This window comes from Ogataea haglerorum, assembly GCF_019207285.1.
Source record: "Ogataea haglerorum isolate 81-453-3 chromosome Unknown 81-453-3_NODE_1_length_915391_cov_96.871712, whole genome shotgun sequence".
Lineage (NCBI taxonomy): Eukaryota > Fungi > Ascomycota > Pichiomycetes > Pichiales > Pichiaceae > Ogataea > Ogataea haglerorum.
In genome coordinates, this window is record NW_025065151.1 from 107,233 (window position 1) to 128,902 (window position 21,670).

The 21,670-nt window shown below is 45.8% G+C and overlaps 11 protein-coding genes across 11 annotated transcripts; 4 read left to right on the plus strand and 7 right to left on the minus strand.

The window, feature by feature from the left end:
- Window positions 1-24: 24 nt before the first annotated feature.
- Window positions 25-2,808, minus strand: KL911_000053 (uncharacterized protein; the record flags this gene model as incomplete). The annotated part of the gene is made up of 1 exon (XM_043200686.1): window positions 25-2,808. The coding sequence occupies one exon, from the start codon at window positions 2,806-2,808 to the stop codon at window positions 25-27; it is 2,784 nt and encodes a 927-aa protein (XP_043056746.1).
- A 288-nt stretch (window positions 2,809-3,096) lies between these two features.
- On the plus strand, window positions 3,097-4,803 carry KL911_000054 (uncharacterized protein; the record flags this gene model as incomplete). The annotated part of the gene is made up of 1 exon (XM_043200794.1): window positions 3,097-4,803. One exon carries the CDS (start codon window positions 3,097-3,099, stop codon window positions 4,801-4,803), a length of 1,707 nt encoding a protein of 568 aa, XP_043056747.1.
- A 29-nt stretch (window positions 4,804-4,832) lies between these two features.
- KL911_000055 (uncharacterized protein) lies at window positions 4,833-5,501 on the minus strand (the record flags this gene model as incomplete). The annotated part of the gene is made up of 1 exon (XM_043200816.1): window positions 4,833-5,501. The coding sequence occupies one exon, from the start codon at window positions 5,499-5,501 to the stop codon at window positions 4,833-4,835; it is 669 nt and encodes a 222-aa protein (XP_043056748.1).
- Window positions 5,502-5,586: 85 nt separating this feature from the next.
- Window positions 5,587-7,290, minus strand: KL911_000056 (uncharacterized protein; the record flags this gene model as incomplete). The annotated part of the gene is made up of 1 exon (XM_043200827.1): window positions 5,587-7,290. One exon carries the CDS (start codon window positions 7,288-7,290, stop codon window positions 5,587-5,589), a length of 1,704 nt encoding a protein of 567 aa, XP_043056749.1.
- A 118-nt stretch (window positions 7,291-7,408) lies between these two features.
- Window positions 7,409-10,126, minus strand: KL911_000057 (uncharacterized protein; the record flags this gene model as incomplete). The annotated part of the gene is made up of 1 exon (XM_043200838.1): window positions 7,409-10,126. The coding sequence occupies one exon, from the start codon at window positions 10,124-10,126 to the stop codon at window positions 7,409-7,411; it is 2,718 nt and encodes a 905-aa protein (XP_043056750.1).
- A 148-nt stretch (window positions 10,127-10,274) lies between these two features.
- KL911_000058 (uncharacterized protein) lies at window positions 10,275-10,628 on the plus strand (the record flags this gene model as incomplete). The annotated part of the gene is made up of 1 exon (XM_043200849.1): window positions 10,275-10,628. One exon carries the CDS (start codon window positions 10,275-10,277, stop codon window positions 10,626-10,628), a length of 354 nt encoding a protein of 117 aa, XP_043056751.1.
- An 8-nt stretch (window positions 10,629-10,636) lies between these two features.
- On the minus strand, window positions 10,637-11,548 carry KL911_000059 (uncharacterized protein; the record flags this gene model as incomplete). Its single annotated transcript, XM_043200860.1, has 1 exon — window positions 10,637-11,548. One exon carries the CDS (start codon window positions 11,546-11,548, stop codon window positions 10,637-10,639), a length of 912 nt encoding a protein of 303 aa, XP_043056752.1.
- Window positions 11,549-11,587: 39 nt separating this feature from the next.
- Window positions 11,588-12,439, plus strand: KL911_000060 (uncharacterized protein; the record flags this gene model as incomplete). Its single annotated transcript, XM_043200872.1, has 1 exon — window positions 11,588-12,439. The coding sequence occupies one exon, from the start codon at window positions 11,588-11,590 to the stop codon at window positions 12,437-12,439; it is 852 nt and encodes a 283-aa protein (XP_043056753.1).
- Window positions 12,440-12,477: 38 nt separating this feature from the next.
- KL911_000061 (uncharacterized protein) lies at window positions 12,478-17,964 on the minus strand (the record flags this gene model as incomplete). Its single annotated transcript, XM_043200883.1, has 2 exons — window positions 12,478-17,744; window positions 17,805-17,964. 2 exons carry the CDS (start codon window positions 17,962-17,964, stop codon window positions 12,478-12,480), a joined length of 5,427 nt encoding a protein of 1,808 aa, XP_043056754.1.
- Window positions 17,965-17,999: 35 nt separating this feature from the next.
- On the plus strand, window positions 18,000-18,772 carry KL911_000062 (uncharacterized protein; the record flags this gene model as incomplete). The annotated part of the gene is made up of 2 exons (XM_043200894.1): window positions 18,000-18,013; window positions 18,157-18,772. 2 exons carry the CDS (start codon window positions 18,000-18,002, stop codon window positions 18,770-18,772), a joined length of 630 nt encoding a protein of 209 aa, XP_043056755.1.
- An 18-nt stretch (window positions 18,773-18,790) lies between these two features.
- KL911_000063 (uncharacterized protein) lies at window positions 18,791-21,613 on the minus strand (the record flags this gene model as incomplete). Its single annotated transcript, XM_043200905.1, has 1 exon — window positions 18,791-21,613. One exon carries the CDS (start codon window positions 21,611-21,613, stop codon window positions 18,791-18,793), a length of 2,823 nt encoding a protein of 940 aa, XP_043056756.1.
- Between the last annotated feature and the right edge of the window lie 57 nt (window positions 21,614-21,670).

The window sequence follows — 21,670 nt, forward strand, 5'->3', positions numbered from 1 at the left end:
GTCCGTGCGATCGAAACTGTACGCTCAGTAGGTATTTCCCATTGGCGTGAACTTGAAATCAGGTGCGCTGAACGGACCCACTGCGTTGATCGTCTGTTGGAAACGAGAGCCTCCGTTTTGGTGCTGTGCTTCCGAAGACGGAACACGCTTTGTGGATGGTGGATGCATTGGCTGCTGAAACGACGTTTCTTTCTTAGTGTAGGCAGAAGATAATGCGTTTGTGTCGAGTCCTTGCTGGGAGAGCTTTTTTGAGCTCAGGTTTTCTTTCTCGACTCTGTGCTCATGGGTAATAATATCAAACTCACACGTTTTGAAACTCTGCGAAATGATATCCATTTTCTGATTTTTCAGGAAGACTTTGACGTTCTCAAGCATCTGGCTAAATAAATCAGTCTTACTAATTTCCAGCTGTATTTCATCGTTCAGTTTTCCCTTTGGGAGCCAGTCGACACCGAAAGCGTCCGGATAAAAGTTGAGAATCACTGAGTCAGTGGTTTTGTTGCTCTTGAACAACAGCTCGACGTTGTACAGAAGCTTAAGAGGAACCACAACAGTGTTCAGGAATTCAAGCTGAAGCGGATTCGAATGGTAAGTCAATATCCGCTTGGTGTTGCTCACCGTATCCATAAGGTCTTTGAATAGTCCCGATTTGAGTATTTTGAGCTCATACTCACACGGGAGCAGCTTGATCAGTTCTGAGCAGCAATTTTTGGAGTTGTTATCGATACCGTATATTTCGAGACTAACAGTGTCGTGGTTGGCCTCTTCATGATCAAGCTTCGGGTATTTTATGAAGGTGTTGGTCGTTTTTTCCAGTTCCGTGACAAAATTACTTGGCTTGACTCTGTTTCGGTTCAGGTTGCAATTCAGCTGCGACGATGTCAATAGCCTCCATTGTGGTCTGGTTAGTCTGACAATCGAACAGGAATAGCTACCGTGCATTACCTTTTCAACAAGCTTTTCCAGCTCCATCTTGGCCAGAGGAATCTGTGACTTATTTTTGGCTGGACACTTGATAATCACATTCTTTTTTCTCACAAAAGACTGAGGGAAGTTGGACGAATTCGGGCTGGTGGATTCTGATTTCTCGTTCAACTCGAAAGAGTTTGAGAACTTGATGAACACATTGAACTTTCTCATAATCGTTTGGACGGTCTGACCTCCAACACCAATGATCTGCCTGTGGAACGACTCTGGGACATTAAAAATCAAGATGGACGGAAGCTCGTCTTCGAACATACTTAGGCCAAGTACAGAATCCATCAGATCAGCGCAGGTTATCTCCACAATGAAATTGGAGTCTGTGAACGGAAGAAGCTTGATAGTCACCGATGACATATTCATGATTTTGATGATTTTTCCGTTTTTCTTGCCCGCAATAAAGTCTTTTTCCTTATTGGAAAGCTCTATTTGGTAAGTGATGGTGCTTTTAACGAAGTCAGTCTCCAAATAAGGAGCGAATTGAGCTAGAGGAGTAGCAGCTTGTTTGAGCCCGTCAGAGCGTCCAACGACCTGAAAGACATAATTGTCATTGATTTTGGCCAAGGACACAATGGAATTGGTGATGAATGACAGCGAATCGTTGAAACTCAACAGCTTGCTCACATCTGCGGTGGCTGAAGCCGTCATCTTGAATTCGTACTTTGCACTGTAAAAGCTGGAAATGCAACTCATGAACTTGTCAATTGCATTATCCACATCTTCAATAGAGTTTCCCTGGAAACTGATGATATCACCAGTCCCCTCTGGTAATGAGAAGCCAAGAGATGGGATGGAGATAAAACAGCCAGTTTCGAACATAATGTTTTTCAGAAAGTCCGGCTCTTGCATAAAAAGGATCATGCTTTCTCTTTTGATTGGCATGACAGAAAGCTGTTTGATAAACGGAGTTTTATTGATCTTCTCAATGATGTCCGACAACATGTATTTGGTTAACAGCACCAATGATTTTGGTCCCGTTATGTATATGGTTGGTTTCTGTAATTCCGTATCCAATGAATTGTTAAAGTAGAGTTCTGGGGTCAAGTTTGGCAGGTAGATGTGGCAGTGAGTTCTCTTGACAATGTTTTTGAAATTGGAGAATTCGGTTCCACCAATCAACGGTAGCAGAGACAAAGATTCGATCTCTATGTAATCGCAGTGAACCAGAGGGTTCAAGTTATCGATAAACAGTCTCACCTTGTTTTCGGCTACAGTTGAACAATCCTGGCTGCCCAAAATAACTATGTCAACTTTGGAGGAGCTTTCTTTGGAAGGAGTGATATAGATGGAGCATTTGTTATAGAGAGACACCTCATCGAGAAACAGCGTCAATTCCTCTTTGATTTTTCCGATTGATGTAAAACAGTGGTTATTTCTCGTGAAGTCAATCGTGACTTTGCGTTTGATGATCTCAAAGTAATGGCGGAAAATCCGCAACCGGATCTCGTTCATTTCTCTTTGGGAAGCGTAGCTACCGATGATCGAGATAGTGAGCTTTTTCTCCGACCCTCTGAACTCGTTTAAAATGGTCATTATTCCCGAGGCGGCATATCTCTCATTGGCGTGGTTGACGACAGTTCTCAGGCTCTCGAGGTTATCGCAAACCATGGTGCCCGCCGGCAGACTCTGCAAAAAAGGAAAGGACGAAACAGCGTCTCTCTCTATAAGTCTCCAGTCTGACGGCACCAGTGACTCGTGCAGTATATTTGCTGGTTTGATGAAATGGGTATAGTTAAAGGGAATGGTGACTATGAGTCTGTCATCGTCCACAGCTTGAACTGTCTGAAGCGGCTGATGCTGGAAGACCGAGTCTGAGTATAGCGTCATTAAATTGCCAAGATGAAACTGGAAAATAAAACCATAAAACGAAGGAAGAACAGGCGATAAGCAAATTTAGTGAGCAGCGAGTAGAATATTGCAAATAAGACTAAATCAAATTAAGCGGAAAGTTATTGATGTTTTGCCCAATTCGGCATATTAACAACATCAGGCATTTGGCAGTGTAAATGCAATAGAGAGTAAAATTCGACGCGACGATTTTGCACGATTATTTTCCAAGCAAGTTTTTTGACGTACTTAGTATCCTGCCTGGCAATTACCTGATGATTTCTTAAAATGGAAAGACCCAGATACTCAAGAAAACTCTCATCAAACTCTGTGCATCGTAGACGGTCAACTTCAAGAAAGCCGCGACGCAGGCGGTCGTCTTCTTCTAATTCCAGGGTGCGACCGCTCTCTGCAGATTTCTCATTCGCTGACGACCCCCATCTCGAACCCGAATTCTATGAGAGTAAGGCCACACTTGACAATACTCTTCCTCTTGACTATTTTAAGCAGGACGTTCTTGCTGTGATACAAAACCTCCGAATACCAAAATGGCGCAAAATCCCGCTGACGGGCTCTTCTCTTCAAAATCTCGAGCTACACCGTATTAGCGGTGCATTAACAAATTGTGTCTATAAGGTGACCTACAAGAACCTCTATCCGCTTCTTTTAAGACTGTATGGAGCCAATGTCGACAACATCATTGACAGAAAAAGCGAGCTCTTGACCCTGCAACGGCTCTCGCAAAGGAATATAGGCCCCAAGCTCTTGGGCTGTTTCTCGAACGGCAGGTTCGAGGAATTCTTGAACGATTCCATCACCCTCAACAAGGAGCAAATCAGAGAACCGAAAGTGAGTCGAATGATTGCCAGAAGAATGAAAGAACTGCATTATGGCGTTCCCTTGGAACCCGACGAAAAACTTCAGGGGCCAAAAGTATGGAATTTAATCAGCAAATGGGCCCATTTGGTGGACGAGATGGAAACTAGTGCCACACAAGACGACCAGATAAAGGTGTTCATGTGCACTTGGGCGCACTTCAAGCAAATTGTTGCCAGATACCAAGAGTGGCTTTATTCCCAGTACGGCGGACAAATAAATGTTGATGAGAAGCTAAAATTCTGCCACAACGACACTCAGTACGGAAATCTGCTCTTCTACAATAAGTATAACCAGCCATCGTTCGATGAGGACGACTCGGACGTGGAATCTATGGCGCTCGACGAATCACTGGCTCAAAAAACGTCGTCCCTGTCACTTTCTACAGAAGACACAACGCTGCCATTGGTTACCGACTTGGACTATAAAGATGACAAAAAGCTTGTCGTCATTGATTTCGAGTATGCTGGGCCGAATCTGCCTGCATACGATATCACCAATCATTTTTCTGAGTGGATGGCCAACTACCACGCTATCGATAGCCACAAGCTCAGAGTTCACAGATATCCAACTCGAGAAGAGAGAATAAACTTTTTGAACACCTACGTTAATTATGTTCCTGGATCTTCAACTCCAAATCTTGTTCCACAACCCGGTCAATCCAGGTCTTCTGCCACGCCCACATTTTTGACTCAGGGGTCGTCTTCAGTGGTGAACCTGAAGGAAAGCGAGCTACCAGCCCGCGTGGTGGAATTATACAATGAGACAATTATCTGGAGAGCCGCCAATTCAATCTTCTGGGCCTTTTGGGGAGTCATCACCAAAGGTTCCATTTCCGGCGAGAAGCCGGTGCATTTGAAAGAAGTTTACGAGACCGGTCCAAATGGTGAAGTTTACCGCGTCACCATTGAGGAAGACATGGATTTGGACGATGAGGCCGCTGTTGAAGAAATTGGCGACGACAACGACGATAACTTCGACTATCTCCACTACTCGCTCGAAAAAGTGGGAATGGTTATGGGTGACCTTATCCAGCTTGGACTGGTTGCCAAGGACGAACTGGACCCAAGATTCCACTCGCAAATTAAGTACTTGGATGCGGAAATCCTACATGTTTGATGCGTATATTGATCTTATTATACATGTGATTAGTCGAAAAACTCGTCGTCCTGGGTGGTTTGCTTCTGTTCGACAGCAGTCTCCGATCTTTCGGATGTCCAATCAATGGTCTCCTTATTGATTATTTTGATTCCGTCTTCCAAAGAGATCTCCAATTTTCCGGAGTCCAAAAGCTCGCCAAATTTCTTGCGATACTCTGTTCTCTTGGCCTCTGTTTTTTGTATTCCTTTAAGTGCTTTCTCGGACAGCTCTGATGTATTCGTGTTTGTAGGATATAATGCAATGTATTTTTCTGTTTTTGGGAAATTCAGAACGTAGGCCAAATCGATTTCGCAATGTCTAACCACCTTCTTTTGCTTTTTGATCTCTTTCTTAATGGCTTTAGGGTCGCCATCTTGGGCTTCCAGTTCCTTCAGCTCTTTGAGTGCCCTTTTGTACCTGCGGACTGCTTTCTTACGTTCGAAAAAGCGAACCTTGTGGTATCTCTGCGCAAGCTTTTTCGCTTTGAGATTAGCTTGCACAGTAGCAAGTTCTGATTTCAGTGCTTCCAAAGCTCTTTCATTCTCAATCCGCACGTTTGAGGCCAGGTTGTCTCGCTTGAGAAGCCTAGTAATATCTCTTATTTTCTTTTTAATTTTGGAGCTACCTTGGCCGATCACGCCCGAAATGTCCACACCTGACGAGTGTGCTTTTGCCATGATATATTCTCTTGCAGTGCAAAAAGTAAAATCAGTTAGAAAATTTTAGATTCTGAGCCGCACAGCCAAGTTGTTTATTACAGTACTACGAACTGGAAGCAAACTGCTCTAGCTCTGTGAGTCTTCCTGTCTTCTTCAGCTTGACTTTTCCATCCTCGATATTGACCTCAAAACCAGCCTGTTCCAAGATCGCCTCGTTTTTCGAATCGATGGAAGTGCCCTTGGCTTCCAGCTTCGCAACAAACTCCTGGTTGCGGGGGTTGTCCAGCAGTAGGTATTTAATGCACAAAATAGCTCGCTCTTTAATAAACGGTTCATGAGCGTCCAGATTACAGTTGTTGAGTATCAATTCCAGGCCATGAACATCGCGCATAAATTCTTGGTTTTCGAAGTTCTCATACACCAGCGCGGTGATGATCTCCACAATAATCAGCTTGACCTGAGGAAAGGGTTTCGTATGTGGCGGTGCGCAGTCCTCTTTGAGCTTTTTCTTGAATGTGTTCCGTTCCACCACTTTGAAAAAAGATATCAAATCTGATAGAAAGTGGTAATGGTTGAGCATTTGGCGCACTTCGTCGTATTGCGTGAGACTCGAAAGACTGTCCAGCACTGATATGACCTGCAGGTGGAGACGGCTCAATCTTTCCTTCTCGTCGTCGTCCAGTTCTTTCTTCTCAAGAAGTGCACCAGCTTCCTTGGCTGCGAATTTGAAGTAGTCCATAAGCCAAGCCACGATGTTCACCAGCTTGAGCTTGTCCCAGCCATTCTCTTTACTGGTGAGTATTATTTGAAACATTCGGAGTAACTCCACAATTGTTTGTTCGTCGTTTCCAGACTTGGCCGCCTCTATGAGGAAAGTCCCCAGTCCTTCGTGTGAGACCATGTTCACATACATGCTGAGAGAGACAATCTCCAGCTGTTCGAGCTGCTTTTCAGTAAACTTCTCATTGTTGCGCACAGACGGCATGAGTCTCAAAAGGCAGGTGCCCACGAGATTTACAATGGCCAGCGGATGGTCATGAAAAATTCTCGAAAGCAGCTCGTCATCGCTGAATAGGTTTCTGAAGTAGACAAACACACAGAGCAACAGGTTAGTCTCGATAATGTCCAGTCTGGCAAAGACGTCCCAATAATTGGGCAGCGCTGCCAGAAAGTCCAGAAGCGCGTCAGCATTGTAGTCCGGAGTCACGCTTTTCTTAAGCTCTGCGCTGATGTTGGTGATGTTGCTAAGATACTCAAAACAGGCTACCATTGCATTGTAGTAGACGTCAACAAACTCAGGACAGCCGCTCTCCTCGAGCTCTTTGATTATGTCCAGAAACGTGAGACACAGTGGTATGATGTTGTTGCTGTGATTGACATAGAGAGACTCTATCAGCAAATCTCCAGAGATGTCCTTGTTTCTGAGCCCCATACGGGAGTAGAAGTCCGCGCGCTCGGCATCACTGTACAGAAGCAGGCTCCGCAGCCCGACAATCAGGTTCCTAGCGAAAAGAATCACACCCCTGATAAGTCGTGTGCGATAACATACCAGCGGCGTTCTCGTGGTTTGCGGGTCCTTGCGGGTGTTTTCCATGTACACCTGTATGGCCTCATTGATCTTGGTCCATATCGAAAGCGAGTTGGCGAGCATTTGCCTTTCAGTGGCGTCATTAGAGGTCAGGACCAGCAAGAACGAAAACTTGGATAAGCATTCCTTAATTTGGGGCTCTATTTCTGGGAGTGGTTTGGGAGAATTCTGCAATTCAATAATTTCCGACAAAACCGTGAGACTGCTTTGTCGCGTCATGTTGACTATTAGTGGTAATGGGGCTGCAGTATTACCGGGCTCTGAGACTGGGGAAAAAACGGGAAGCTAGCAAGTAAAAGAAAAAAAATTCGCGGAGAAATTCCATTAAATGCTATAATTATATATCTTCATCACCTGAGCCATCAAACCGTAGGGAAAGCTCTTTTTGCTGTCCAGGGCCAAACCAACCATCGTCCTCTATATCGCTCATCCTCCCCTGGTCGGACTCCTGGTCAGACTCCGAGTCAGATGTGCTCTCCGGAGCTCCGCCGTTTTCGCTTCCATCAATCTGCATGGCGGGCTTTTCCTTGTCTGCACTGAGGTAAAGATAGAACTGCTCGGATCTGATGCCGGCACTGACCACGTCCTTGGCCACCCTGTTTAGGAACCTTTGAACCAAACGCATCGAGCTCGCAAATTGGTGTCTGTTCTTTGTGATATATTTTCCATGCACCCGTAAAATGGTTGCAATCCACACCAGATTAAATTCAATGTGCGCGCTTTCCATAAGGATCGAGCCAATGAACGAAAACAGTTTCTCCACGTAGACCAAGGGCAAGTCTCGCACAACGAGCGGCACGTCGCTAATCTTGATGGCTTCGTAAACCTTGTGAATTAAATACGTCTCGTTCAGTCTGAACGCCATCACGAGAGCAGTCATATATTCGCCGTCCTTCAACACGGCCAATGTAGCTTCTGGAGTCACATCGACGTCCAAGTCAAACGGATCAAACACCAGACTGTCGTCCACGCTGTAGATCAGAAGCCCCTCGGTGGAAGCACAGGCAAAAGCGTTGGCTGTTGGAGAGAACTGCACACTGGTGACCCGGATCTCCGGCCGCGTGGCTCTTGCTGACGGATCTCCTCTATTGGACCCCGGCAACGAGAAATCGTTCCGTCTTCTTTCCTCCAAATCCGATAGTTCTCCGTCGTCGTCGATGAGCTCAAGTGGACCACCGTCAGTCATGTTCTTTGAGTTCAAAAACTGCAAAGTTCCGTTCAGCTGCATATTCTGCGACACGGTGAACCGTTTGAGAAGCACCTCGTTGGGGAGATCATAGAGACATATCGAGTTGTTGTTTCCTGCAGCCACCATAGACAGTCCGTCAAAACTGTAGGCGATGGTGGAGAAGTATTTGCCTCTCGCCGACTTCGCAGCAACAAACCGGTCTTCCACGTACCGGCCTGCTATTATGTGATTTTTTCCGTCAATTTGTCTCACCTGCTTTCCCTGCTGCACGTCCCAGAACGTGATTTGTCCGTCAAGCGTGGAGGCAGCGACTTCTTTGGAATCTGGCCGCATGGCTAACGACAGACACTCGTGGAGCACATCAAAAGGCTCGCTTGTCTGAGTTCTGCTGAATATGTCCCAGATCCTAATGGTTTTGTCCCACGACGCACTGGCAAGCAACGGGGAGCCCTCGCTGCCAAAGCTTAGGCACGACACCGGGCCTTCGTGGCCAGCAAGTTGATCAAGTAGCTGTGCGGTCTGCACAGACCAGACCTGGATGCTGAACTCATCGAGAGAGCCCGCGCAAACGATTTCTCCACTCGGATCAACAGCAAGACAGCTGAACTGCATTCTGGTGGTGGACGTGAACACACGGAAATTTCTATATCTAATGAGATCCCATGCTCTGACCGTACCGTCCAAAGACGAGGAAAACATCACCTGGCCCTTTTTCGCAAAAACAACCTGGGTCACAGCGGAAGTGTGCTCCTCGAAGGTGGCCAGACAAAAACCGGAAACAACATCCCAGATCTTGATTTTTCCGTCGTCTGAAGCGGTGACAATTCGGCTGCCATCCGGCGAATAGGCAAGACAGTTCATTGCGTCAAAATGTCCCTGCTGTTTAAGAATATACGACTCTGACTGCCATTCGTACACGAGCAGCTGTCCGAGCTTCTTAGACCCAAAAGCAACCCACTCTCCCGTCGAATTGATGGCAACAGTGTTCACAGCATTGAACCCCATCGACAGCTGCTGGAGCATCGTGAAACTAGGCAGATCGTATAAGCGGAACTCTCCGTTGGAAAAGCCAACAATGAGCAAGTTGGTTGGAGCATGGAACGTGGCGCATTTGACGTTGTGTTCCGAGAAAAAAAAGTGTTTTGAGATGATTCTCCAGCTCATGTGCTTTTGATCCTCAACCATTTCCTCCTCTCCGGGTCTTTCTGTGTACTCCCATCTGAAAAGAGCTCCGTCTTTCGATATAGTGTATATTATCTCCTGGTCCTTGTCAAAAAATGCCTTCATAACATAATCTCTGTGTCCCGCCAAGGTCATTTTGACGTCTCTATCCTCGCTGTGTAACGAAAAAATCCTGCTTGTCAGATCCTTACTGGTCGACAAAATGTATCTGGAGTCTCCAGACCAAGAAATAGACGTGATGTCTGAGTAGTGTCCAGCATACACTCTATGGCGTACAAAGGGCGCAAACTGGCGATCTTCAGCAACGTCTGGAGTTTTCCACACCTGGACGAACCTGCCGGCTGCCAGAGCGAAATGCGTACCGCTAGGTGAAAATTGAAGATCGTGGACTCTTTCTTTGAAATTGAAGTGATGTAAGACCGTGCGGGCCTTGAAATTAACAAGAATGGCTCTCCCGTCAACATCAACGGAGAGAAGTAGCGTTCCTTGCCTGTTCAGAGCAATGCAGGCGATGTTCTTGCGATGTTCGTAGTCCAGAGTGAAGGATTTATTATTCACTAGATCAAACACGGAAACTCTATTTCCCACAGGAGAAAGCAGCAACGTACCTTCTTCGTTGTAGATAATGTTTCCTTGTCGGTAGACAGTTCCCAGCAGGTTTGAGAATCTGAAATCAGACTTCATGATGAACAGGTATAGTAGATTATTGGCCCTAAAATTTTTTTGTGCACTGCCAGCCAAAAAAAAAAAAAATCTGAAAAATAATACAAAAAATTACCATCTAAATACATCCATCATGTCTTTGTCTGCGCGGGTGAAGAACATGAAATTCATGCGTGTGGCCGATGACGCAGTGGCTAAGCAGGAAGAAGTTCAGACCAGCCAAAAACTCACGGATTTGAGTGAGTGGAAACTGCCAGTCGCTGACATTATCCGTCAGAAAAGCAAAGCGCGCAAAAACAAGATACGCAGAATCGGTTATACACAAGTCTATCAAATGGTGGATCTTGTAAAAGTATCCGGAAGGCGCAACAATGCTCCGGAGCCAGCGCAGAGCGAAGCAGAGCCTGACGAGCCGAAGACAGAGCCTAAAGTAGGACTCGCAGCATTGCGAGCTAATAGCAGTTTTGTGAAACGCAAAGAGCAAGACGATGACGACTTCCCCACGAAAAAGAGAAAGAATTAGAAGCTGGTCTATTTCTTCTTTTTCTTCTTCTTTTTAGCGTCCGCTATCTCAAATCCGCCCTTCACTATTGCATCTCTGGCACACGCATTAATATGTTTGAATCTGTCGGGGCCAATATGGACACCTCCGAACCATCTTGAAACGACCACCATCACATTCCAGACGTCCATGATGGATAGAAGATGCAGAAGCCGCCCACCTGCTGCCGTTTCTCCGTCATCGTCGCAGTCCTGATACTGTGCTCCCGTTTCTGGGTCTCTGATTCTCCACGCCGTCATATTATGGTTCGCTTTGGCCACTTTGCGATCCTGCTTCAGCAGCTCTAGGTACTCAATGGCTTTTTCAACGGACTCTACCGAACGCGCGAAACCGACAAATGTTGATTTTCTATCGCTAATAGCTTCCGAGATAGACCAATTGGCCAAAGGCTCTAACGTCTTGGGCTGGTTTTCCTGTCCTGTTTTGGCGTTGGCTCGTTCCTTCTCCTCATTGTATGTATAGTCAACAGCGTATTCGTCAATGGCTTCGGATTCGTCTTCCGCTTCCTGGTTACGTTCAAAAGTAGATATTTCCACATTGACGTCCACATCCTCTTGTTCTTCGTCGTCCCCGGAATATAAAATCGCATCACACTCAGTAAAGAAGTCAAAGATGCACACAACTCCAGGTTCAAAGATAGACTCAAGCACTTCTTGCAAAAGCTGAGCCACGTGCTTCTCATCAAATCCCCTTTTGTCACATTTGACGTTTAAGATGTTAGGTATTTCTTCCGGGTAGTTCTCTGGAAATCTGATGCGAATGCTAATGTAGTCATACTTTGGTATTCGGAAGCGATACACCTGCTCGCTTATGAAGTCATAGCATCCAGGAAAAATGGCGTCCAAGGCGTCCAGTTCATCCTTCAGCTCTTGAGAAATCATCGAATGGATATATTATTTAAAATTTGTTAGCTCTAAAACATGAGCGTAGAAGAATTGAAGAACCAGGGAAATCAGGCATTTAAGGCTGGAAATTACAGAGATTCCGCCAGGATCTATAACGAGGCCATTATGATGGACCCGGGAAATGCAGTTCTCTACTCTAACAAGGCAATGGCTTATATCAAAATGAAAGACTGGCACGGCACTTTGGCTACTTGTAATCAGGCACTCTCTTCTACTGAACCCGACGACAAGACTAGGACCAAACTATTGTGGAGAAGGTCAATAGCCCTGCAAGAGTTAGTCATGTATTCAGAAGCCAAAGATTCACTAGAAAAAGCCCTCCAGCTTGATCCAAGCAATCAAACATTGAGGCAGGATTTGCAAAGTCTGGAAATTAAAATCAAAGAATTAGATGCAGACTGGATAGAAATTCCAGTACAAGTCACAGACGCGCTTCCCCCAAAGTACTTGCCAAAAAAGAGAGCATTCAAATTGGAAGAATCTGATATCCCACCAATATCGGAACCGGAACGATTTCCTCGCTATCCAACTGCATTATTCCTTTCTGAGCTTTCAAAAAAACAGTCGGGTGAGAGAGAACAATATTATGAATACGTGCTACAAATAAACAGCTCGGTCTATACGGGCTTGTTTGAGAAATCAGGACTAGACTCGAGTTTCCTAAAGTTTTATGTGGAAGCCGCAACAAAGTACCTTGAATCGCCAGACACTCGATTATTAAACAACATTGTTACACATCTAGAAGCCTTTGTGAAGACGCCACGATTCTCAATTGCCTCAATGTTCATTTCTACATCGCAGGTTGACAGGCTGTTTGACTTGCTCAGGGCAAAAACGGCTAAAAATTTAAGATCAATTTGGACCTAGATTAAAATAAACAGAAATATAGTATGCTCAGACAAGATTTAGCTGTGCTTCTTCGGAGATGAATAGTTCTTCATTCCTTTCCTTTTGTTGATTAATTCCTCAGGCTGCAAAAGAACGCCGATGATCTCTGGCAGATAGTCGTCGAAGTCAATTCTGTACGTTCTGGCCAGTATTATTGGGCTCGCAAATAAGAGAACAAATACCACCAGAATAAATACCAAAAGCACAAAATATGCAACCGTGATTTTTGTTCGCGCCCTGCGCTTTCCTGGTGAAAAGACTGGTCTTCTAATCTGATTTCGAGGCTTCAACCACAGCAGGAGATAAGAGTGACAACTATCGATATACGGGACGAACAAGAATGGGAACAAGCATACCAAGATGAAGTGAGAGGTAACGAGATCGCATGCAAAAACGGAAAGCTCAATAATCTTGCAAATAAACTCTCTTCCGGGCTGGGTTAAAGTGTGGCAACCTAGGCCAGACGTCAACCATTTTCCAGACCACCACGAGCGATTGGACTTATCATGTTTGAATTCACGGCTCAAGAACAAAATAGTTAGAAGCTTAAAGATAACGCTCTGCAAAAGGAACGAAGCGCAGATTCCCAAAATCGATTTGGAGATATCCCAATTTTGACAAAGCAACATGAACTCAAAAAAAGCAAAATGATTCACACATGCAAGGATATGGGCTATGTTGGCTATGAAGTCAGGGAATCTTTTGAACATGTGGCTCAACAAGGGCCCCAAAATCGCCGAAATAGGAAACAAGGTCAATAGAATTCCCACGTTGACCACTATTGGGCCCAAGGTGATGACAGCGAGTCTTAGAATCGAGTTCGAGGGGGGACCACTTATGTCTTCATTTTGCGCATTTGCAAACAAGTAAGCCACGATAACAATCACGGCAACCAGCAGACGAGAGCCCACTTGGGTTATCAATGCCGCCAAGAAAGACGGACGCTTGAAATCTGATTCGAGGTTATCGTTGCCTTTACCCAGCTTTTTTCTTTTCGCACCTGTAAGTTGCATTCTTGAACTCCTGACATGTGTCACCCAGGAGTCTTTTTTATAAAAGGAGTTACCGCTGGTTAACCACGTCAAAAAGTTCTTGTAATCAACAAAAAACTCGGTGAATTGGAACTGGTTCGGATTGAAAAGGAATGGCGACAAGAACAGAGCAATTGCAGTACACCAGAAATACAGCAGGGCGACGTTCCACATGACCAGTGAACAATAAAGGAGCATCAAGAACATGGTAGAGGCAAAATAAAGACTCTCGAAACAGAACCTGCTGTAAAGAACCGAGAACGAAACCCTTATGGTAGAAAACCCTCTTCCTGTCGCAATATACTTTGCACCCCCAATTGCAAGATCATTGACAAGCGATTGAGCATATATTCTGCACACAAAGACCTCAAAGAAAGGAGACATTGATGCAAAATGGCGTGAAATCCGAGTAAAGCATTTCCATATTCCTCTCTCTGTCAGCTCCTGAACACATAGAGGAAGAAAGGAAATGGAAAAGACTATGAAGATCGACAAGATACATCTTTGCACCCATGCAATGACAGGGATTAGACTGACACACCCTGCAGGTAATCTCAGATCTGTAATAGGTCTGTCTTTATCGTACTCACAGATGATGGAGTCATTTGTCAATGCTGCCAAATTGATGCAGAACAACATGAACATTTTCAAAGAAAGTAGAATAAACACGTTGTTCAAGTGAAACCCCGGATGTGCATAATAGAATGAAAGGAATCGATCCAATGGCAACTGAGTTCCCAGATAGAAGTATTCACGTGATAACATTTGTTCTCCCATTCCTGCTCCAATCTTAGTTGTAAAGTTGAGAATTGATCCAAATCCAAGATCTCTTCCTTTTCCACATTGAAAATATTCACAATGCTTAATTCGTCCTCCTCGCAGTAGAGCATTCATGCCAGCATAAATGTCTTCGTTCAGATGCAGTCCTTTTTGTGACTTGGAGACACCGCCTCTCGTGGTCATGAAGATAGAGTTCAAAAAGTCAGGGTGCCCATAATGGAGCTTTCCTCCGACATAAGCCAGTGTCCGGGCAAACAGGGTTCCAAAAGTTTGTTCCTTACCTGCTGCCACATCGCCGAGAACTCCAATGTTTTCTGAGAAAATGTACTCTCTCGTTCCAATGATTGCAACAGGGTTCTTTGGAAACAAAAGGCTTCCGCTAAGATTCTCGGTGGGCTCGAGATAGGGATCCACTGGTGGAGTAAGCTCCTCAAATTCAGCAAGAATACTTCTGATCTTAATGCACTCTTCCAAATAATTATCCTGATTGGCGTCAATTAGTTGGAGGTATTCTCCTCTGCAGAATATCAGAGAGTGATTTTGGTTATCTGACTTTCCGTCACCGAGAATGGGGTTTCCAGATAGTCTAATTCGGTACTTTGGCTTTCTTGCCCCATTCTCAAGGATATCACAGCTTCCATCGATCAAAGTCGAGTAATAGTTCAACTCATTTGTTTCAGGATCGAGCTCATAATCAATATACGCAATTTGCAGTTCAGGATAAGTTCTCAACAAGAATTCTTTACATTCATCTTGCTCGGCATTGAAGTCTTTCAATTTTTGCAGCGACACCACGATTCTGAATTTGCGCTGTGAGACAACACTTGCCTCTTCCATTTTCTGCTCCTCGGTAGGCGTGTCCAAGTTTTCGGCAGCATACAATAGCTTCAATGCCCGTGAATAATTCATGAACCCTGATACAGTACGATAGAGTGTTTGAGACCTCAAGGAAGCCCAAACACGTGTTCGCAGAATATACTCGGGGGTAGCAGCCTTGAAACCAACGGAATAAAATGCCAAGTCATTGTTCGCATCAGCTGATGTGTTACCTGTGTTGACTTCTGATTCTTTGGCCAGCAGTTTAGTGTCTCTCACAAAATTATGCCATTCAAGAGGATAAAGCTGTTTCAAGTACTCCAAAAGAGTAACGTTCGAATACTCATCTTCTTTTTTAATGATCTCTTGTAAAGACAGTGTGATTTTCTCGGAGTGATGAGGGATGAGAACCGAAAAGGTTGGCATCTGATCTATCGGTAATGGTTTGGGAATAGGAGTGGAAAGAGAATGTGCAAAAAAAGTCAATCTTCTGCTTGCCTCTGAGTTTGGATCGAGAACTTCTTCTTTCTTGTGTGGGCTCTCTCCGTCTTCTTGCTCCATGAAAAACCTTGGCTCAGTCAATAGAACGTGTCCATCAGTGGTGGTTGCTTGCTGATAAATGAGATTTTGAAGGTGGTCGATAGATAGCAAATGCTCTCTGTACATTGACACGACAATAGAATTCCATATTTGACAGACCATCGCTTTACGTTTCGAAACATTACTAGCGGAGATACTCTGTTGGGAAAGAATCTTGGATGCAATGCGTTTTGGAAGACGAACAAACATGTTTCTCCAGGGCGTCCATATTGATACACCGCAGTAGAACGAGCGACATACGGAGAACGCGACATTCCAGACAATGTACCAGAGGTAAGTATCAAGGAAAAACAAGAGTAGATCTGTAAGGATCATCAGCACAAGAATGATGGATGCTTGCCTTTCACACAAATAGGAGCCAAAGTATTGCTCACCGACACATCTATTCAGCTTCATCACACTTAACTCACGAACGGGATCTCTCAAGCTCAGAGTTAAGAAGAAATATGATTCAACAAACTTGGAGGTCAAGACTCCAGCCCATAGCCCGTATGAAGCTAGTAAATTCTTACCTTTTAGCTCATGGAAGGAGTCAGTGAAGTATTTTGCGGGAAGATGATGTCTCTGTTTCTCAGACCTGACATTACCGGCCAAAGAAGACAAGGGTACAACAGATTGATATATGACGATGAAGATGGAAAAGAGAAACTGACTGATCGAAATAGTCAAAGTGATCGGACTATCAGCAGAAAAATCAGACCCCAGAAAGATGTAGAGTGACGGACACAGGTTGACCGCAAAAAACGTGCAAGTTAGAAGGAGTCTCCAAAACACTGATTGTGCACCTATCCAGTACCTTGGGACGAAGATTGCTTCTCCTAGCAAAGACATCAAATTTATTAGCGAGACGACACATCCTGCTAAAGACAATGCAGATAAAGTTGCAGACACGCTCGGTTGATTATCTCTTGAAAGGTTGTAGTCTTCCGTGTAGAAAGTGTACGAGTTGAAACCGGTGTAATACCAGAAGACACCAATATGGATGTTCCAGATTCTGTTGAAGTTGACCAGAATGTGAGCCCAGGTTCTATGTTCTTGATATGTTTTCTGAAATGCCTTTTTCCACACAATTCTATTCAAGTAGAGGAATCTTTCACAGGGCAGGAAATCCATGAGTTTTTCCTTACTGTCCAGCCGTATTTTCTCAAGGCCTTTGCGGTACCAAAAGAGTTGATTTATGTCGTCGTATCCTATGATCTTAGCGTGATCTTTGTCACGCAAGATCCATTTATCTCCAATCTTCTCGTATAGCTGATCGCGATAGTAGTTGTATAGTGGAGTAATAGCATGATCCAAGAAACTATTTGTGATGGGTTGTATCTCCTTTGTGAATTCTAAGGAGTAGAAGATATCAGCACAACATTTGAAAATAAAGCAGAGGCATTCGGGCATGAACCTAATGTTATTTGCTTCACCCCAACAGAGAAGATAAAGGGCTAGCTGAATAACGCAATCCTCAGGAAGGAACGAGTTCATAGTTTGAGACCATCTCAATTGCGAGTCATCCAAAGAGTAGTTGAAGTTCTTGGATTTCTGATTTGCAAAGCCTATGGTGTCGTCGATATCCATCTGTGAGCCAAAGTACCATTTTCTGTAGTTAGCATTTAGTCCACCGATATAATCAGCATGCAACGTTCGGAGGGCGGTTGCATGTCCCATTCTTGCTGCTCTAGAGTCTAGCATGCGCATCAAGTAATCGTACATGTTCTTGGTATTGTCGTGCTGGAACCCGAAGATTCGAGATAAATGAATGAAGATGGACTCAATGCGCTGTTTTGTAATAGGAACCTCATTATCAGGTGCCCAAGAAGGATACGGGTCGTAATAGTTTTCGTAGAGGTCTGTGAGACCTCTCTCTGCCAGGGTCTCACCCGGATTTTCAGCCTGAGCAAAGCTTTTGACTCCGAAAACATCACCCAGTCTATCGATGTTGTTCCATCTGCTAGTATTTAGGTAGGGTGTTTTGATAGCACTAAAAGGCTGGGTAGTTTTCTCGCTCAACGGAGAATTCAAGTTCAGCGATTCGGTGCCTGTGGAAGGTTGTCTTTTATTTGGCGCTATGGGAATTCACGTTAGTATCGAGTTTCGGCGGGTTGGGTCGGAAGGGAAATGCTTACAGTTTCCGGTGCTCCTCTCCTCATCGGTATCGTCTCTCAGATCATAGGCGTTAGACCTATACGCTCTGGCCCGCCCATAAGTGTAGTTGAGCAGATCGTCATCGTCTTCCTCACTTGAGGACCCATCAGAGATCAGCTTCAGTTGCCTGTTGTAAGACATTTCAGACGATCTTAGCGGAAGCTATGTACCACACAATGTCCTCACTCAGGTATGCGAAATCTTCCGAAAGTTGACCTTGTAAGAATAACTAAACAAAAGAGGGAGGAAAAATCTAGGCATCGATTAAAAATAAAGGATCCCTAAAGGTGCGAGGGGTGCGAAGGGCAGGCTACCAGGTTTTTATTTTTCGAGCGACAAGAACACGTCCTTACAAGAAAAACGATTTTACGTCGCAATGCCATTTGACGTTTCTCTCTATTCGATACAGGCCGTTATTGTACTGGAAAATACTGGCAAGCGCCTTTTTGCCAAGTACTACCATCCGCCGCACGGCCAGGCCACCGACGAGCTGGCCACTAACGAAAAAAAACAGTTCATCTTCGAGAGCAATCTTTTCGGCAAGACATACAAGCAAAACGCCGACATCATACTCTTCGAGAACAAGGTGGTAGTGTATAGAGAATTTTCAGACGTGATTATTTATATGGTTGGCGATCTGAACCAGAACGAGACTTTGATGTACAACGTGCTGCAAGGACTGGTGGGCGCCCTGGAGATCATTCTGAGAAACCAAATCGATAAAAAATCCATACAAGAGAACTACGACATGACGATCCTGGCAATTGACGAAACTGTGGACGACGGAATCGTGCTGGAGACCGATCCGAGTGTTATTGCATCCCGAGTGTCCAAGCCTCCTACCGAGGACGTGGCCAACATCAAAATTGATCTCTCCGAAAAGGGCCTGCTCAATGCTTTCAACTTTGCCAGAAAGAACATTTCCGACCGCTTACAACAAGGTTTCTAGAGTAATGAATTGAGCTATCTACTTCTTTGACTTCCTGGCCGAGGTCTTGCCCTTGTCAGCCGCTGCTCCTGCAAGCTTCAGTTTCGACGCCGTGATTGTCAGCAGCGCGTCCTGCTGGTTAATATGCTCAATCAGGTTTTTCGAGTCTGCCCAGGGAGCATTGTCTTTTTTCAGCGACTGCGTTTGCAACTGGAAGGCTCTGACGGCTTCGGACAATGCCTTACCTTTCTTCAGCGGACCCGGCTGCACCTTCACTTTGTACGTGTACTTTGATAATGCGTTGTAGGGCGCAAACACCAGGATACAGTTCACAATGCTATCCGACTCTTTGGGAGAAGGAATGAGCCCCGAAATGATCTCATTGTACGGCGTGGCGTCCGACTCCTCCGCCGACTCCTCCAGCTCGCTAACCAGCTTCTTTAGCAGCCGGATGTCCTGCTGCTTCTTGCGTGTCTTTCTGTCCGAGCCTTTGTTTTCTGGTTGCGGCTCCGACTTCTCAGGCTGATCTCTCTTCTGCTTCAGTGTTCCCAAAGCCTCCATCCTCAGACGTCTTTCCTCTTCGTCCTGGTCCTTGTATTTCTGTTTGATCTTCTTCAGTTTGCTTTTTTTCCCTCTGACGGTCGTGTTGATCGTGATCTCTGTAGAGCTAGCAGGTTCCTCAGTTTCAGACGACTCTGCCGGAACTGCTGTCTCTTCATCCTTAACTTCCGCGTCTTCCTCTTCCACACCTCCTAGCTTCTCAAGCATGGCAGTCAGTTCCTGAATTTTCAGATCCACACTGTCGTCGTGTTGAGCTACCTCGAGACCAACTTCCTGGATCCTGGATTTCGCGAGATCGCGGTATTTCCTAGTAGTCTCTTCATCTCCGAGCCACAATAGTCCAAAACCCATTACGAGCTGGCACGGTGGCAGAAACGTCTTCTCGCCCTGAATGTTGAGCATTCCGGCGGGAACAATGCTTCCGTCAAAATCTTTTTTCGACACCTGGGACCCCTTCACCATCCAAGGACTGGTCACCATTTTATTGTCCCAGGCTTTGGAGGCCGACAGCGAAAAGATCCCGGCTTGAAGCAGCGTGCTTGGCGGAATGTCCTTGTTTTTGAACGGATTCTTCACAACGACCTTCAGGCCATCCAGGTCGTTCGACACCAGAACGTCGTTGTTTTTATCGAAGTATCGGTAATAAATAAGGTCGACCTGGGTATCGTCGCGCCCAGCAATGCACAGATGGTTGTCGCTGGTGATGAACCACCAGAACTTCTCGAACCAGAACTTTGCCCGGATCTGCTTCAAGCCGCTGGGCTCCTGCGCTTTTTTCTGCATGCGCTTGAGATCCTGCTCGATGGTTCTTTCTGTATTTTTTATGGCGATGGAGGCGCTGTTTTTGGTCTTGTTCTGCTTATCCACGGCCGCTCTCATGGCGTCAAAATATCTCGTAGCATTGGCGTACGCCGACAGCGACAAGTCGATGGCAACGGCTACCGGCCCGCGTTTTTGCGTCTCCTCGCTCTCACTATCGCTATCGCTATCACTCTGCTCCTCGACATCCGGCAGAAGAACAGTTATCTCGTTTTGCGCCAGGTTCAGCGGCAGCTTGATCATGTTGGCGATCGGGTTGCGTCTCTTCTGCTCCATGGCCACCAGCTTCTCTATGTTGGTCCAGTCCATCTGCTGGTCGAGCAAGGCCTGGATGCTCTGTTTGCATTGCTCGATTTGCACACTATGCAGCGTGATCAGCTCTCCCTTCCTGTAATTGACCGCCTGCTGCTCCTCCAAGCGCTGTAATTTAGTCATGTGTTCGTTCTTCACGGTCTGCAACCGCTTGGCAGCATTTGCCTGCTGCTGCTGAATTTTGAGCACAGCCTTGGACGACTCCAGAGTGCTGAAGAACTTGTCCAGCGTTCGGTTGTAGCCCTTCACTTCCTCTACCCTTGTGTTCTCCATTCTTTTGTGCACAGGCTCGAACGGATGGAACTCGTCGTAAACGTACTCGAGGTTCTCGTACGAAGCGTCCTCCTCCGGCTTGAAAAACGGATTATGCTTGCCTACGATGTAGCCGGAAAGCTCGCCCGCCGGCAGGTTTGTCAGTCTGTGGAACTCCTGTTCGCACGAGTTGACAGCGACAGCCACTTTGGCGAGCAGCTCCTCGTCCTGCACAATTTTGGCGCTGCTGGAAGCCGGATCTACTCCGTTTTTCGAGAGCTGGATCTGGATCAGGTCAGACGACAAATACGCCGCGTTCAGGAATACCAGCTTGGCGACCGACGGCACCTTGGATGAGTTTTCGGACGCAGACGTCGCCCAGTCATATATCTCGGCCGCAGTGTAAAGACGAGGCCCCGACGGGCCGTGCTCCTCGAAAAGCGACCCGTCGAACATCCCGTACGTGACACCGACGGCGTATCTATCGTTGTTTTCGTGCTCCTCGACAAGCCTGAAAAGAGACAGGATCTTGCGGTCAGAGTCCAGCAGAATGATATTTCCCGCGCTAAAGAACTCCAGCACCAGGTAGTACATACCGTCGCCAAACTCCAGCACCACGACTCTGTCGTGGCCGACCTGCTTGATGTTCGACAATCGCCGAGACTTTAGATGTTTGCGGAGCTTGACGACAAAACTGGACGGCTCCGGCGCGGTGGGGCGCTGGAACTCCGTCAGGTACACCTTGAAGCCGTTCTCTACGACCAGATTGGCCTTCGAGTCGGGCACGCTGAACTTGAGAAGAAACGAGCGAGGATTGGTCACCAGGTTGTACACGTTCTGGAGACGGTGGCCCTTGATGGCGTGCTCTATCTCCTTGACGAGGACCCGAATATCAAACGCTGTGACTCTCTGCTTCATCGTTTGCCTTGATGGAAAATAAATATCTATGACATAAGCGAAAAACTAAACATCTGT